General features: G+C 35.2%; 1 protein-coding gene across 8 annotated transcripts in view; it reads left to right on the top strand.

Moving 5' to 3' along the window:
- Cpne8 (copine 8) overlaps positions 1 to 15,962 on the top strand; it is a 236,302-nt gene that overhangs the window by 206,905 nt on the left and 13,435 nt on the right. For all 8 annotated transcript variants that reach the window (XM_087200025.1, XM_004855010.4, XM_021236528.2 and 5 more), the window contains 4 exons: positions 1,729 to 1,910; positions 7,851 to 7,978; positions 13,252 to 13,354; positions 14,901 to 14,958. In XM_087200025.1, coding sequence (XP_087056151.1) covers positions 1,729 to 1,910; positions 7,851 to 7,978; positions 13,252 to 13,354; positions 14,901 to 14,958 — 471 coding nt within the window. The remainder of the gene's footprint in view (positions 1 to 1,728; positions 1,911 to 7,850; positions 7,979 to 13,251; positions 13,355 to 14,900; positions 14,959 to 15,962) is intronic.

Below are 15,962 nucleotides of genomic sequence, written 5' to 3'. Positions count from 1 at the left end.
ACAAGATTCTGTGGGTTGTAAGTGGTGAGTGAAGTGGGTGAGGAAGGGCAGGGACCCTGGCAGGGGTGTGGTCCCTGTGACGAGGCCATCTGTGTTTGCTGTAGCCAGTGGGTGTAGTGAGCCGGAAATGGGGTGCTCCCATCTAAGCTTCCAATGCTTGCTCTCTGCAGAGAGAGGGAGATGGGGTGTGGTCTGTTGTCTTTCTTGATGATTTTATTTCAGAAGAATGAATCCCAGCCTTTGAGAACAATATTCCTTGGTAATAGAGGTTTACTTCTGAAAGGGAAAGATGAAGGGAATTAAGTGACATAGCAAGACCCTATCTCAAAAGTAAACAAGGGCTGGGACTGTAGGTCAGTATAAAGTCCCCAAGTTCAATCCCCAGTACAGCCAAAAAATAAGTAAATAAATAAAATTGAAAAAAATGAAATTAAAATTTCAATTTTGATAAAGTAAATGCTTTAAGAAAAACAAGGTTAGAGTCAGGCAGAAAAGTTAAAGTTGAGGTGAACATTAAGGACGTGTTGGTCAGAAGACACTTTTTAAGAAATTTTGTCCTATGGAATCAGCACTTGATTGATATGAAATGTATGTGTGCCATGAATTATTTTTAGGACAAAAATGTTCTGTTGTAATTATATGTAGGATAAACTAAAGAGAGATCATTCCTTTATTTTCAAAGTTCTTACATATTATTTTTTTCTCTTATCAGAAGAAAAACTGTGCCCTGTGGCTTTGCTTCTTCAGACCATATTTTAATGTGGAATTGAGTGTTGCATGCTAATATAAGTTGCATTTAACTTTCCATTTCCACTAAAAAAATTAAATGGACTTTCTGGCTGTACTGTTAATCATGGTAACTGAATGTGAATCTCAATGTGTTTGAGCTGATAGGACATGTATGACATTCTCAATTTTATCTCCATTCAAATACAACATTCTACATAGAATACTCATTTTAGTAATGTAGGACATTGTGGGTGACTCAGAAAACTAACAGTAGTAGGTAATCTTACAGTTCTATGGTACTTTATTATTTTTAATCACTTTTGAACACATAATCTTATTTTATCTTTCCAATAACGACTATGCTAGAGTTTATTTTACAGATGTTTTCCTGAAAGAGTTGAGACTTCACTCTTGGTTTGCCGCTCCTAGTTTAATGTCTAGTGATCAAATCTAAATAATATTTTCCAATCTAGATAATCAGCTTGAGTTTGAAAATTGCTATGCTTTCCTTTTTAAAGTGATAAATTGGAATATTTCTCAAATATTCATTTCACATTTGAATACAGCATTAGGAAGGCCTTGTAATTATTGAACACCATTAAATTGGTTGGGTCTTCTGATTGTCAGCATTAGAATTAATGCTGACATGTGATTTTAAAAAAACAGAGATATTTTCAAAATGAAATAAGACTAGCCAAATCTTATTTTGTATTCTGCTAGAATGGCAACTCAAAAATATCCTATGAGATTGATAATAAGGAATTACTTCTGGAAAATTCTGCATAGCTTTGGCATTTCTTTGAGAAACTTTCTCTGGGTATATTATAGTAAATATTTACATGTTGTTAAATATCCAGAAAGAAGCTATGAGAAACACTGTGGATGTAGGTAGAAAAACATAATTGTTGAAAATTTCATTCTGAAATAAACATCAAAACAGTGTCGTAAAAAGAGCCTTAACCTGATTGTTTGCATGTTAAATATTTTTCCTGCCGCCAGGCAACCCTGCCCAGCCTACATCTCTCCATTACATGAATCCTTACCAGCTGAATGCCTATGGCATGGCACTGAAAGCCGTGGGAGAGATCGTCCAGGATTATGACAGTGATAAGATGTTCCCAGCTCTGGGTTTTGGTGCAAAACTGCCTCCAGATGGAAGGATATCTCATGAATTTGCTTTGGTAAGGATACATCAAAAAGATTTGATATTGAAAAAAATATGTTGTGTATTTTAATACTCATGTTTTCTTATTCTTTACCCTTTTATGTAGCAAAGCTTGGTGACCATAGACTCAGCTCACTTTTAGTAATTATCCATAAATCTGCCTGAGTGCATGCAGTTTATAAGTATGCAGTCTTTTCTGGTTATCAATTGCTGTATAACAAATGTCCCTAAAACTTAGCGGTAGACAACCACGTCATTCCATTATGCTCCTGACTTATGGGTCAGGAAGCACGCACGTGACTTGTGCTCCAGCAGCATCTAATGGGAGAAGCACATTTCTCCTTTTCAGCATCTGAGGCCTCCTCTGTGGCCTCGAATGGGAAGAGGTGGCTGGGATGGTTGGACCAGGGTCGTATCTCTAGGTCCTCTCCATGTCGTGTCATCTGGAACTAGCCTGTTCCCTAAGCTGGCATCTTCATGTCTAGGGCCTGACCTGGGGTGGCTGAGATGGTTGGGGCTACCTGGATGTCCCTCTCTTGTCACATGCTTCTGTCCGTGTGGTCCTCCTGGGCTTCCTCCTGGAGTGGCGGGCTCGGCATCATCAGACTTCCTACATGGCAGCCAGCTTTCCCAGGATGAGTATTTTTAAGTCTGAGACAGAAATGCCAACACTGTTTAGACACAAGTGTAGAAATGGCAAAATGTTATTTCTGCCACATTCTGTTGGTTCTATAAGTTGCTAAGGGCAGCCCGAGCTCAAGGTAGGGGAATTAATTTTCTTTTAAGTGGAAGGAATATCAAAGAGTATATGGGTATTCTTAATCTTCTCTTTCCTTATGCCTAAGAAAAAGAATGATTGTTTTAAAGTAAATTAGGTTTATTAATTTTCTTTGCTAATATTTCTTTGCCCCTTGTGTGTTTCCCTTTCTCTTTCCCACTAATTCTCTTATCATTTTTACCTTAATCTGTTCTTTAACTACTTATATGGTAGAGATTACTACGATTTTAATGTGTCCACTCCAAAATTCTAGTAATGCCCATGTGATAGCATTAAGAAGCAGGGCATGTAGAAGGTAATTAGGCCACAAGGTCACTTCCCTCGTAAATGGGCTTGAGGCCCTTATCAAAGATGCTTTACATGGTGCTTGTCCATCTGCCGTAAGCAGCCACAGCACTCTGCCTACCTGGAAAATTCAGCCTCACCAGACCACTGAACCTGCTGGAACCACGTTTGTGTTGTTTAGAAATTATCCAGTCTCATACATGTTCTTACAGCAGCACAACACACATAAAGAGATCATAACATTTTAAATCTATGAGAAACAGTCTGCCAAATCGATGATGGAAACAGCAATTATTATATCAGTGTTGACGATAATTTCTCAACTTTAGTACTGTTAGCTTTTTTTTTCAAAATACTTTTGTTTGCTTGTGTAAGATAGATCAGGGGTAAGTGATGTTCTGTGATATAGTATTAGATACACAATAATTACTGAGTTTTGAGATACATACTTTAGACTACCTTATATAATCTTCACAAAATTTCTGTCTGGCAGGTACATTATGGTGGACACACTGAACCACTAACACTGTCCATGGTGAGCAGGCGGCTTCCAGGAGTTCTATAACTCCACTAAGAAGCCCGAGATTGACTAGAGTTCCAAAGGACAGGACTTGAACCCAGATCAGACTTATTTTTGGGTCTGTGCTCTTAAACACTGTTTATTAAACTATGTCTTATAAAGGCAAGAGTAATCCTATCACTCGGATACATGCTTTAGCAATTCAAATACATATACATGGATATGTATTTCAAGATGCTTTTATAGGAATATATTTCCTCTTTCTCAAAGATATTTTAGGAGTGCTTTTACTTCTTTCTTCCTATACTTATTCTTGCTTTTCTATTCCATCACCCACACAATTTCAGGAAAGGTTGCCGGAGGGCTTAATTCTTTCTTCCATGAAATACCTCACATGTCACACTCCCAATGTCACATAAAAATGAGTATCTGTTGGGATTTGGTTGTGTCTTAAAGAATTAAAATCTCCCAGAAACTTATAAAAGCATGAAAATCACTGATGTGATCCTCAATCTTAAGTGCCTCAGGAAAAAGGTCATGAGTTATTTTAATGCTTTGGAAAAGAAATAATTGTGTTAAACTAAATAAGGTTTATTAATTTTCCTTCTACATATTTCTTCTCACCTTTGTGTATAATCTTTTTCTTTTCTTTCTCCCTCTACCTTTTCCTTTCCTGCTTTTTTTCTACCCCCATATTCATTCCTTGAGGCCAAACCTATAACATAACAACTGCTGAGGAAGGATTTGTTATTATTTGCACCTTAACTGCTCTGAAAACTCAATTCATAGACCTGTGAGTCTATGGAAAAGTCTCCCAAATTGCTGAGGAAACAATGGCTGTGTTGATCATGTTAAGGATATCTTAATTTAACTGGGAAAGGGAGTATATATCTATAACCCCAGACCTCTAGGAGGCTGAGATAGGAGGATAGCAAGTTTGAGCCTACCCTGGCCAATTTAGTGACTTGAAGAGACCAACTCGTTCTCAAAACCAAAGAATAGAAAAAGGGCCAGGAATGTAACTCAGTGGGCAAACCCTGTGTTCAATCCCCAGTATCAACACACATATCAACAAACACACAGTTCAAAAAAAGTTTAAACTTTAGTATCGCCAAATTATATTGCTTTAATTTTTCAAAGAACTTTTATTTTCTTAGAAAATTAGGACAAATAAGGGATAAGTAAGCCTTTAGTGAAATAATATTTGATTTAATGCCTGCTAAGGTATTTTGTTACATTCATCATAAACACTACAACATACATGTATAGATACTGACAATGAGAAGTATAAAAATGTGAGTCACAAGTCAGGCTGATAATAAACAACCTGCATTAACAAGCCCTCATATTCCCATGGTAAGGGCATCTGATACGAGTTCACTGCCATTAGTCTTCTCATCGAATTAGAATATTTTTAGATATCAAAGGAGGCATATTTGAAAATTAAATAATCTTTAAAAAATTAGCTTTTTTAAAGAAGATGTTGAAATTGAGATTTGCTTTATCAAAAGAGTCTCAGTAAACTCAGTCTTTCATGTGAGACATGTACAAGAACAGATACTATGGGAAAAGAAAGGAGATGGGGAAGTAAAGTATTTTCTGCCACTTTGACACTTCTGGTTGTAAAAACTGTGAGTCATTGCTCTCCTATCCTAATAGTCTTCAGTGGCTCCATCTGGAGCTGTACTGAACTGCAATCGTGTGGGCCTCTGGAGAGTATTTCTAAAGGGCATGGAGCTGGAGCCCCGTAAAGATGGTCTTCCACATTGATCAGCAAAATGCTACACCTCTGCAACAAGAGCTCCTTCTAAATATCTAAAAGTGCTTGCACAGTTCTCACTGATTTTGGCATTTGTAGAAATCTGTGTAATTCAGTATTTCTGTTTATGTCTTTTCTTCCAAGAAGACATAGAGAATTGAATAACCAAGAGTCTTTAACACCATACTGTGAATAAAATAGTAGCTCAGTAGATATTTGTTCATAAAAGAAGCCACCCTCCCAACTTTTCTCCATGGTAAGCAGTCTGAGCAGGAACAGATACATTTCAGGGTAGAGCAACAACCCCTTCAAGCTTCTCTCTAGTACTTGTCAGTTTGTTAGCCCTGTGAAAAGTGCCACAGGCTATGGGAGCAACAGAAGCTATGGGATTGCTGCATGGAACTGAATCCAAATTCCAGCATAAGCTCCAGGAAAACCACAGGGAGTAAAATGGGTGAGAACTGGACACTGCTCCCCACTGAGGTCTGTGTGGTGGGATTACTTCTCTATATGCTGATGGGATAATTTTCATCACAGTTCTTTGTAAATAACAAGGGGAACTGAGCACAGCAGGTCACACCTACAAGCTCAGCACTCCAGGAGGCTGTGACTGAAGGACCACATTTGAGCCTGAGCAGCTTAGAGACTTAGTGGGACCTTGGTTCAAAATTTAAAAACGAGTGAGAAGCTGAGGATGCAGCTCAGTGTGAAGGCCCTGGGTTCAATTTTATGCCAAAGAGGGAGAGAGAGAGAGAGAGAGAGAGAGAGAGAGAGAGAGAGAAATGAAGGGAGGATGGGAGGTGTGGAGGGAGGAGCAAAGAATTAAAAGAGAATTATAAAAATTTTGTAAAGTTATAAAATAGGGTATCCACTTTGTTTTTCATTAATAAGCAATAAAATGAAGTGCACTTATTTTTTAAAACATCCAGTTTTATTTTTTGGCACCCTGACACATAAACTTTGTAACTGCCTTTGACGTCATTTTGTGACTCATCACAGCTCCACACAGGAAACTCTCATCTTGGGAGCTATACCAAATTTAAAGGAATCCTGATATAATACAGCCCATGTATTAAAAAGAAGATATGAGTAATGTTATAAAATATTCTTATCCAAAGGCTTTGAAGAAACCTTAGAACAACTTATTGTATCAGGACGGATTCAGAAATTAGTGCTTTAAAAAATACATAACAGTGGACAGAGTATCCAGTGATTATCTTTCCACTACTGCAAGAGAGAAAAAATGGTGACCTTGTTGTAATTCCAGTTCCAGAGGGATAGAGAAAATATTTTTACAGAAATACAAACTCTCAGTAAAATGTTAAAATGCTGGTTGAAAAGCAGCTCAGAACTACCCTATTTTGCACTTGTTCCCTTTTAAGGCTGATATATAATACATTTTATATGTCCAAAATCAGTAATGAGTTTTAATTTTAATTAGCTTCATACTCTATCAGGGGAAAGGAGCACCATAAAATTTTATTTAAAGAAAGGTTAAATTAGGTCAGCTCAGATTAACATTAAAAGCAACCATTTATTGCCTTGTGCTAAATGTTAAACTTTCCTTTAACATTCTAATTTCGGAAAACTCATGTAACCAATTTTACTATGTAAATTGGTCTTTTATGATTTTTATATTTTAAAGCATTATGTCATGGTTAATAAAAATGTGTGAAAAAAAGATAAAACTAAAAAACGGTATATACTGTTCTCTTCCAAATGATGAGATTGAAGTGGTTGGTAACATGTGGTTCAGTTTCCAGGACACCCAGACTTGCAAAATATTGATGATATCGGAATGTGGTTCGCATACTGTGGTTAAGAGACAGCTCTAGAATCAGACTGCCTGGGTTCAGATCTTTTGGATATCCTACTTGTGTTACCTTGGGCTAGCAAAACTCAGCTCTTCACTTTCTTCGTCTACAAAGTGGGGATAGAGACATTACTTCACCTACCTTTTTTAGGGTTGTTATATAATATATGTAAATACATTAGTGTAAAGCTTTGTGCATAGAATTTATCAAATTTTGCTTTGTTTTTTTTTTTTGTACCGGGGATCGAACTCGGGTCCTTGCGCTTGCGCAGCAGGCAGCAAAACCACTGAGCTAAATCCCCGGCCCTATCAAATTTTAATTATGAGTTGTGATTGAGTAAAAAAATACATGCTAAAATTTTTGCTAACTATGTTTATATGTAGTTACTGTCAATGTGTTTGAAAATATACCTATGACATTTTGAATATGCCACTTCCAGAGGTAGAGCTTAATTCTAACTCTTACCTTGAGTGTGGGCGACACTTATTGACTCATTTCTAATGAATGAATTGAAGTAGAAGTAATGGTGAACATCTTCTGATAACGCCTCCTAAAAGGCATTGGGGTTTTGTTCTTGCTATCTCTTGGATACCTCATTCTGGGCGAGCTGGCTGCCATGTTGTGAGACGCATTCCCATGGGGAGTCCATTTGGCCTCTTGCCTGGTGCCACATAAGTGAGTCTTCTTGGAAGTAGACCCTCCAGCCCCATCAAGCTTTCAGATGCCTGCAGCTCATCAGTATTTTGACTACAAAATCTTCACAGAATCTTTTTTACATTTTTTACTATAACTTTCTATAGAATGGCAACCCTCAAAACCCCTACTGTGATGGTATCGAAGGAGTCATGGAGGCTTATTACAGGAGTCTGAAATCTGTGCAACTCTATGGTCCAACCAACTTTGCTCCTGTAATTAACCATGTGGCAAGGTAAGTGGAGAGGAAACAAGGTATTTATTCTTCTATATGGGATGATTGTGAAAGTATACCATTATTGTTAACATGACTCCACAGATAAGCAGTTTTTTTATTATTGTGATTTTTTTCTAATTTATGTAAAGTGAGAGGAAAGATGCACTTGTCATTCTCCTGCCTTTGCCTTGCCAAGTGCTGGAATTACAGGTGTCCACCACTACTCTGGCCCCAAACCAGTTTTAACTGTGCACTTAAGTGAGCAAATGTATCAACAAGGATAGGTGGCTCTGTTTGACTTTCTTTTGTGATATTTTCCTTTGTAACAGTGAGAAAGAAGTTTTAAAGATACAGGGTATCATAACACAGTGACCTGACATCAGATTATTGTCGTTGGACTTTTATCTCCACCACAAATGTCTGTTCTCTGTATCCATTCTGCCATCAGCAAAATAGGAAGAATAACATTGCTGTCAACTCTGAGAGCTACTGTGGAAATTAAAAGAGATGAACCATGTAACAACAGTGAGAATATTTCCAGAGATGATTCATAGGCTCAGTGGTTTTATTATCACACTTACGGAAGAGATGAAATAACACATTCTATAAATTAATTCAAAAATTAGTTATGCAAAATCCAATGTAAGTTATTTTCTGAAAAATAAAAGTTAATTTTAGCTATTTGTCTCAATCCTATGAATTAATATTAGTGAAAAAATAAAAATATCCAATAGATAGAAATTGATTGATCACTCTTCCAAACTGAATATTACAGCTTCAAGACAAGTATCTCATTAAGGATAGGAAACAAATGACTGACTGTTAGGAAACAGTGAATTTTATCTAAGTCAAGTGAAGAAAATAGTGAAATTTCTATAATAACTTAAAATGATACTTGATATTTCCTTTGGTGTATTGGTTTATTGGTAAACTATACCAACAAATAAAATTTATTTCAGAATATTTGATATTATATATAAATTTTAGATTAATAAAAACTTGAAAAATAAAAAGAATTTGTAATGGTAACACCATATTTAAGTAGAAACTGAGATTAGTCATGTGATAGTTAAAACTCCATTTTATTCAAACTATGTATACATACATGATTTGCTTAATATTTTTCTTTCTACTATTACTAACAAATGAGATCTGAGAATACTGTTATAAACATTAGGTACCTTATTAAATTCACATGTGAAAGCACTTTAAAATTATTTCACTTGTTTTCCATTTGTCTTCAATATAAACTTTAATGGTAGGTAGTACATGTTTTTCTTTAGTAAGTGTGATGATTAGTGTCATGTGTCAACTTGGCCACATTATAAAACCCAGTTATTTAATCAAATACTAATCTAGGTACTGCTGTGAAAGTATTTTGTAGATATGGTTAGCATGTACAAATGACTTTAAATAAAGGAGATTCATTGAATTAGTTGAGGCCCTTACAAGAAAAAACTGGTTTCTTAGGCAAAAAGAATTCTGTTTCCAAAGTGCCAACCCGTCTGACAAATTTCACACTTGCCAGCCCCTCCAGTGACCCAGGCAAATTCCTTGAAAAGTGTTTCTGTATTTCTTTGTGTGTATCTTTCTGTTTCTCTGGAGTGCTCTAAAATAGTAGGTGTCAATCCCAATCACATTTTCCACAAGATTGACTACACATCATCATTCAAAAGTTGCTTTAGCTTCCAGGTGTACACTCATCAATCGATATGCATGGCTTTCAGATAACCCAGTTAAACAAATAAATATGGATTTCTCAGTATATGCAAAGTATTGTGCTTTCATTATCAATGTGTGCACATACATAAATATACAACTAATGACAAGGAATAATTCCTCCCTTCCATGTAGAAAAGATCTATGTGTAACAATGCAGTAGCATTAAATTTATACTATAGTGATGAACATATATGTAGAAAGATATCACAGGTCAGAAGAAGCCCTGATTCTCAGTGAGGGAGCTGCAGTATGTTTCAGGGAATGTGGGAGGAAATGGGGTTGGATGAGTGAGTGGCAGTCGGGTATGGGAAGTTCTTGAATGCTAAGCTAAGCCTTTGTGCTTAAACTTATGACAAGGCATCAACAGATGTTGAGTAGGATTTTTACGTCATTTGAAATCTTCCCTGGATAGTTGGGGAAAGAAGATTGGGAAAGCAAGAAATAAGAAGCAGGGGGTTAGGAAGCATCACTCTGCTTTTGCTAGGAGCAACCTTATTTGAGAATTAGCAAATACTGAGAAAAACAAAGATGGCAGAACACCATGTAACCTGTAGATTTAAAGTTAGTAGAAATTTACCTAGAAATTTTATAACTACAATTGTAACTTTTACAATAGAGATATACCAAGATGAAAAATACAAAATTAGCTGAGTGTGATGGCACACACCTGTAATCCCTGCATTCGGGAGGCTGATGCAGGAGGATTGCTGTGAGTTCAAGGCCAGCCTTGGTTACATAGCAAGACCATCTTGAAAAATAAAACAACAACAAAAAAAACTCAAAAATTAATTTGTAAACACTAATGAGCACATTTATATTAGCATGAATTCATGCAAAAGATGTCTTGTCAATTTTGTCTTATCTTTTTATAAAAAAGTCTTTTGTATGCTATAAGAGAATTAACTGAAAATTTATAGTGTGCATTAATATATTTTTTATTCTGTTTTATTTTATAGCCATCAATTAAAACATAGCATATATATATATAATATGTATATTTCTTATATAATCTAATGTAATAAGGTAGGATACGCTTTTCAAATGATAGGAAATGACCTCTTAGTGGATTGTGAAGTCAATTATGTGGGTCAAAATATAAACTAGCAACCAAAAAAAGAATAGCATACCATAGAAACAAAGATAAATGTGAGGTGAGAATATTATTATTTCATATTTTTTGGTGGTGCATGTACAGGGCTGAGATAGAAGATTCATATTTTAGTACAAATTGCAGATTTGAAATGTTGGGATGTTCAACTCATTTCTGTCCTTATTAATCTTTCAAAAATATTACTTGTTTCTATGGCACGTGCTTATTGGCATATTGCTGCACATTGTAAGTAAATCTAAATTTCAAACAATCTGTAATTTATTTCCAAATTAAGTGTAGTTAATAAAGAGACCACACAATAAACAAATGTATCTTTGTAAAGCATTAATTCTCTCGAAGTTAAGAAATACAAAACAAATGTGTATATATTATAAAGTAATCACTTCTCAGCCTTTTGGCTAAGATCAAGTGTATTATAAAGTAAAATGCAAAATTCTTGAGTTTTTAAAATATAACAACAAACCAGAAAAATTCCAAGTTTACTATGATCTGCTTTAGTCTATCCCCACCTCTCTTCGTGGTATGAATATAGTTTTCTCTTAGACATATATTCCAGAAAATCAAAAGAAAATCAGTTAAGCCACTTGCAGTGGAATTTTAGATGAACACATAATATTCACCTCTCTGTACTGGTTTTTAATCTGGTAGAATTTTCCATTTTAAAGAGAACAATTTGGTAAGAAAGTCATAAAAACAAAACTTTATTCAGAAACGTTTCCTCTACTATTTCTAGCTTTCCATTAATCACCTGAAATATAAAACTATGTTTCTGAATTATGGTTGATAAGAAATGGTTTTTAAAGTAGTGGCTAAATATTAATAACTGAATTCATGAAGGCAATTGCTAGATTTCTTTTCTTAACAAAAAGTCAAGTAGGAGAGTAAGTTTCTCTCTGCTTTGGAATATTTTCCATTGGTTGTATTACCATCAATGAATACAGATTCTTTGAGGTCCAGGACAAGTTGTTCAGTACCACAGAATCTTTCTGACTGTACATTGTGGCATTATTCCAACCCTCTCTTCACAAGCATGAGTAAACACAGCACTTCACTGTATTCTCTTCTTCATTCTCTAGAATTGCCACTTTATAACTTTTAGTTCTTCATATGGTTGCTAATTCTGCTAAGAAATAAGTTGTGCTCTGAGATGATTTCCTATGTGTCTGTCTCCACCCTATCCAAACAGGATCTCTTTGGTCCTTCAGGAGGGAAGCTATTTTATTGGCTAATCAATGGAAATTTTCTTGAATCTGTTTCTATCTGATCCGGTCGATAATACTTTAGAAATGTAGGCCAAGGGCTTATTTACTATCTTTTCTCATAAAAACACCAGAGTGTTTACTCATCACTGGACATGAACTACATAGCAATCATTTACAAAATTCATGAAATTTATCCTGTTGACAGTATCTAGATACCTGAAATATAGAACATCATAGGAACAGAAGAAATATAATATACAACATATTCATAAAATCTTTCTCTAAATTATCAAGTTCTATTTGGTGAAAATTCTTAGAAATTCTTGAGGCACTAGAATATGTTATGATGATCCATAATTTACTTGATTATAATTCTCACTTCCCATCTTATATCAAACACATATTAAGAACTTAAGCTGAACACAGTGGCCCACACCTGTAATCCCCAGTATTCAGGGGACTGAGGCAGAAGGAACACAAGTTTGAGGCTCATCTGGACAACTAAGCAAGACCTTGTCTCAAAATTTAAAAAGTAAAAAGGGTTAGCTGGAGATATAGCTCATTGTGAAAACCCTAAGTTCAATCCCCAGTTATCCAGTAAAGAGAACTTGACTTGCGGGTATGTCAAAAGGTCTTTCTTCTATTGCATTTTTATATTGAGGTGGAATTACTATAAAAATTAACCATTTGAATTTGTACATTTCAGTGACGTTAAGTATATTCACATTGTTGTGTGTCCCTCAGCTCTATGTGATTCCAAAGCAAAAGTCATTTTTTATTATTGCTAAAATTTATAAAACACCATTACATATTGAGTAGCAATTTACTAATCCATGCAAAAATACAAAGCTGGAATATTATCTCAGTTTTCAAAGTTAGAAAGTTCAGATACCTTAAGTAAATTATTGAAGATCATACACACAATGTGTTGCTTAGTTAGAAGATGTCTGTTTCCAAAACCAGGTTCATCCCTTTGTTCTAAACAAACCTTCATCTTGGTAAACTTTATTAGTGTACAGACTTCTCGGTCAGCCACATATTTGTGTGCTGGCAGGCACTGACATTGCCAGCATTCTAGTGTGTTATTTCAGAAGAATATGTACTCAAGATTTTGCTTAATGTAGGCTTCTAAAATACTTTAATATTTTAAGATCAAAAAAGTTTTTTGACTCTTCCAAATTGTTACATAGCACCATCATGCAGAGAGAACTTGTTTTATTTTCTGTGGCATTCCTCACTGTCCTCTTGGATTTCAGATATGCTTCTTCTGTAAAGGACGGTTCCCAATACTTTGTGCTCCTGATTGTGACGGACGGTGTCATCTCAGATATGGCTCAGACTAAGGAGTCCATAGTCAATGTGAGTAGGGGTCAAGCATTTTGGGCTAGGTGACAGAATGGCGCTTTTATTCTAGGTAATTTAACAGTGAAATAAAATGCCCCTACCGTTGTTACAGATGGTAGTTTTCACCTTACCCAGACCTCTCACACACATCTGTCCCACTGATCCACAAGGACCAAGCTAGAGTATGTATAGTTGAATAGGAGCACAGTTCTCAAGTGTGTGTGTGTGTGTGTGTGTGTGTGTGTGTGTGTATGAGAGAGAGAGAGAGAAGAAGAGAGAGAGTCTGTTTGCATGAGTGTATTTGATTAATAGATTAGTTTGATGAACTTGCATACAATCTTCTGACCTGTACAGGTTATTCCTTAACATTTACCCATCAGTGACATGAGAACTTTGCTAGCTAATTCCTGTTTCTGTAAAACTGAATAGGAACTGGACTTGATTTATGTATGTACTTTCCTGCTCATTTTAATTCCTACTCATATGCTTGGTGTTTATGATTTAATTATCTTCTTTAAAAATTATCTTAAAAAATCTGTATTTCTTAAATGTTAGTCTATTAAAATTATATCTGATTCTACTCATGCCACAAACTTGACATTTAAAAATGAGTTGTGTGAATAAATGGCTTATCAAGCCTCACTATTTTTAGTAACATGGAGAAATATAATTAGCTGTGATAAGAGAAAAATAGTTACATGTCGGGAAAAATCAGATCCTTTATAGTTCTTTTTAAAGAAAAACCAAATGTAAAAAGGAGAGGATATAAAGTCATTCAAGTGTGTTTATGTTTATTTATTTTTAACTAGATACATTTGAGTTGAATTTGTCTTGATTGCCTTTATGTTCTGGTCAGTGGCATTAGTTCACACTTTAAACTCTGGATTAATAATTTAGACATGGTGCACCGGGAAACAGTTATTCTTAGTTTCTTGACCTTCATAGCTGAAGCTGTGGTTGCCATAGTTTGCCATCTATTTGCGGCTGGGGTTCCCAGTCTTGCCATTTAATTATTTAATAATTAAAGTGATACATATAATGAAAAAACACATTATAACATCAAATTTTAGTATCCCTCATGATTTCCTGGATATTTAATAAATTAACACAAAAAATAAGTTTCTGTGAAAATCATTTCTTTATACTTGCTATTTACTGAGACATGAATTTTTCTAACCATCTATAACTCTGAGCAAGGTAGAGTACGGTACACTGTTTTGTGGGGCTCATACTGTTTTTTCCCATTGGCAACTGATAGATTTTGTTGAGAAAGAACATGAAAAAGAAACCAAAGATACTGTCAGCTGAGGAAGGTTTTGGCTTATGGTAGCCAATGAAATCATATGCCTGCCCCTTAGCTTTTTAGCTGAATTTATGTAGAAGAAATCATAGCTGAAGAATAGATTAGCATATGCACACAGTTTGTAAAGGATATGAGTAAAATTATGCTGTTAATTTTGAATATGAGAAGAAGTTATCAGTCTGCCTTAAAATTCAGCATATTTTCTTCTTCTTAAGAACTCAATTTCTTAATTGACACTGAACTGTTTTCTTTTTGAAGGCCTCAAAACTTCCAATGTCGATAATTATAGTAGGTGTTGGGCCAGCAGAATTTGATGGTGAGTAGTAAAATTTCAATTGTATTCCTTGGGAGTTTATTTAATCTGATGTATAACATTCTTAGCTTCCTTTTATTATTTTTTCCATGTAGAAGAATATGATTGTTTTGTTTACTATGTCCTTGTAGACATAAATATGGATAGGTCATGAGGATGTCTATTAAGGTAAGCAAAATAAACGATTCTCTCATCTGAGTAGGACATTGTCTCTCTATAGATTTTCAACATGTAGCTTGACATTTCATTAGAGACATGTGGCTTGTACCTCAAAATAAGACTGACAAGGTAATAAACTGAGTTTTAGTTTGGAAGGCAAAACACTCTGGGCTCACTGAAAACTTTAAAGATGAACACTAAATTAATAAATCATTAAATTAAGAAAAGAAATGTTAACATAAGCATAATACGCTAGTTTAATAAGTTTCCAGGCCCTAGCTATTTGATGGACATTAGCTTTATAAATAAGGAAGTTCTGTCATGTAAAGGAGCAAAGTAAAATGAAAAATGAAACTGACCAGCTGAAATTTAATGAGCTATAATTAAGCTAAATTGGCTCACTGAGTAGTGTTCTGTTCGCTCAGGCCTTGTTTAAGTGCAAATTATGTGACAGGTGTTTGTATTACTCATGATCTGGGTTAAACTGCTTTAAGGATAATCAGTTTCTGGTCATCTGAGGTGAATTCTTTTCAGACAAGTTTGTGCTGAACAGCAATTGTATGACCAGATAACATTCACCTGGTTGAAGTTTTATTTGTTTGCTTGCTTATTTGTTTATTAACGATGGCCATTTATTTCACTTGGAACTTTGAATATAAGAATAGTTTAGAATGATTGGAGCCACTTTTGGTAAATTATCCATTAATTTATCTACATAGGTGGCTAAAGTGTGATTGTCACTGGGGTGACTCCTGCACACACACACCCCATAAGGAAAATATGGATCTGTCAGTCTCAGGTAAAACACTACAAGCAAAGCTGACCCTGAGAAGGCTAAGCTACATCTT

The sequence above is a fragment of the Heterocephalus glaber genome, unplaced genomic scaffold (genome assembly GCF_053883595.1).
Source record: "Heterocephalus glaber isolate CG9 unplaced genomic scaffold, H.glaber_assembly_v1.0 deba00001733, whole genome shotgun sequence".
NCBI classification, from domain to species: Eukaryota; Metazoa; Chordata; class Mammalia; order Rodentia; family Bathyergidae; genus Heterocephalus; species Heterocephalus glaber.
Note: the sequence above shows the minus strand (reverse complement) of the source record. Positions and strands in the feature narration are given on the sequence as shown.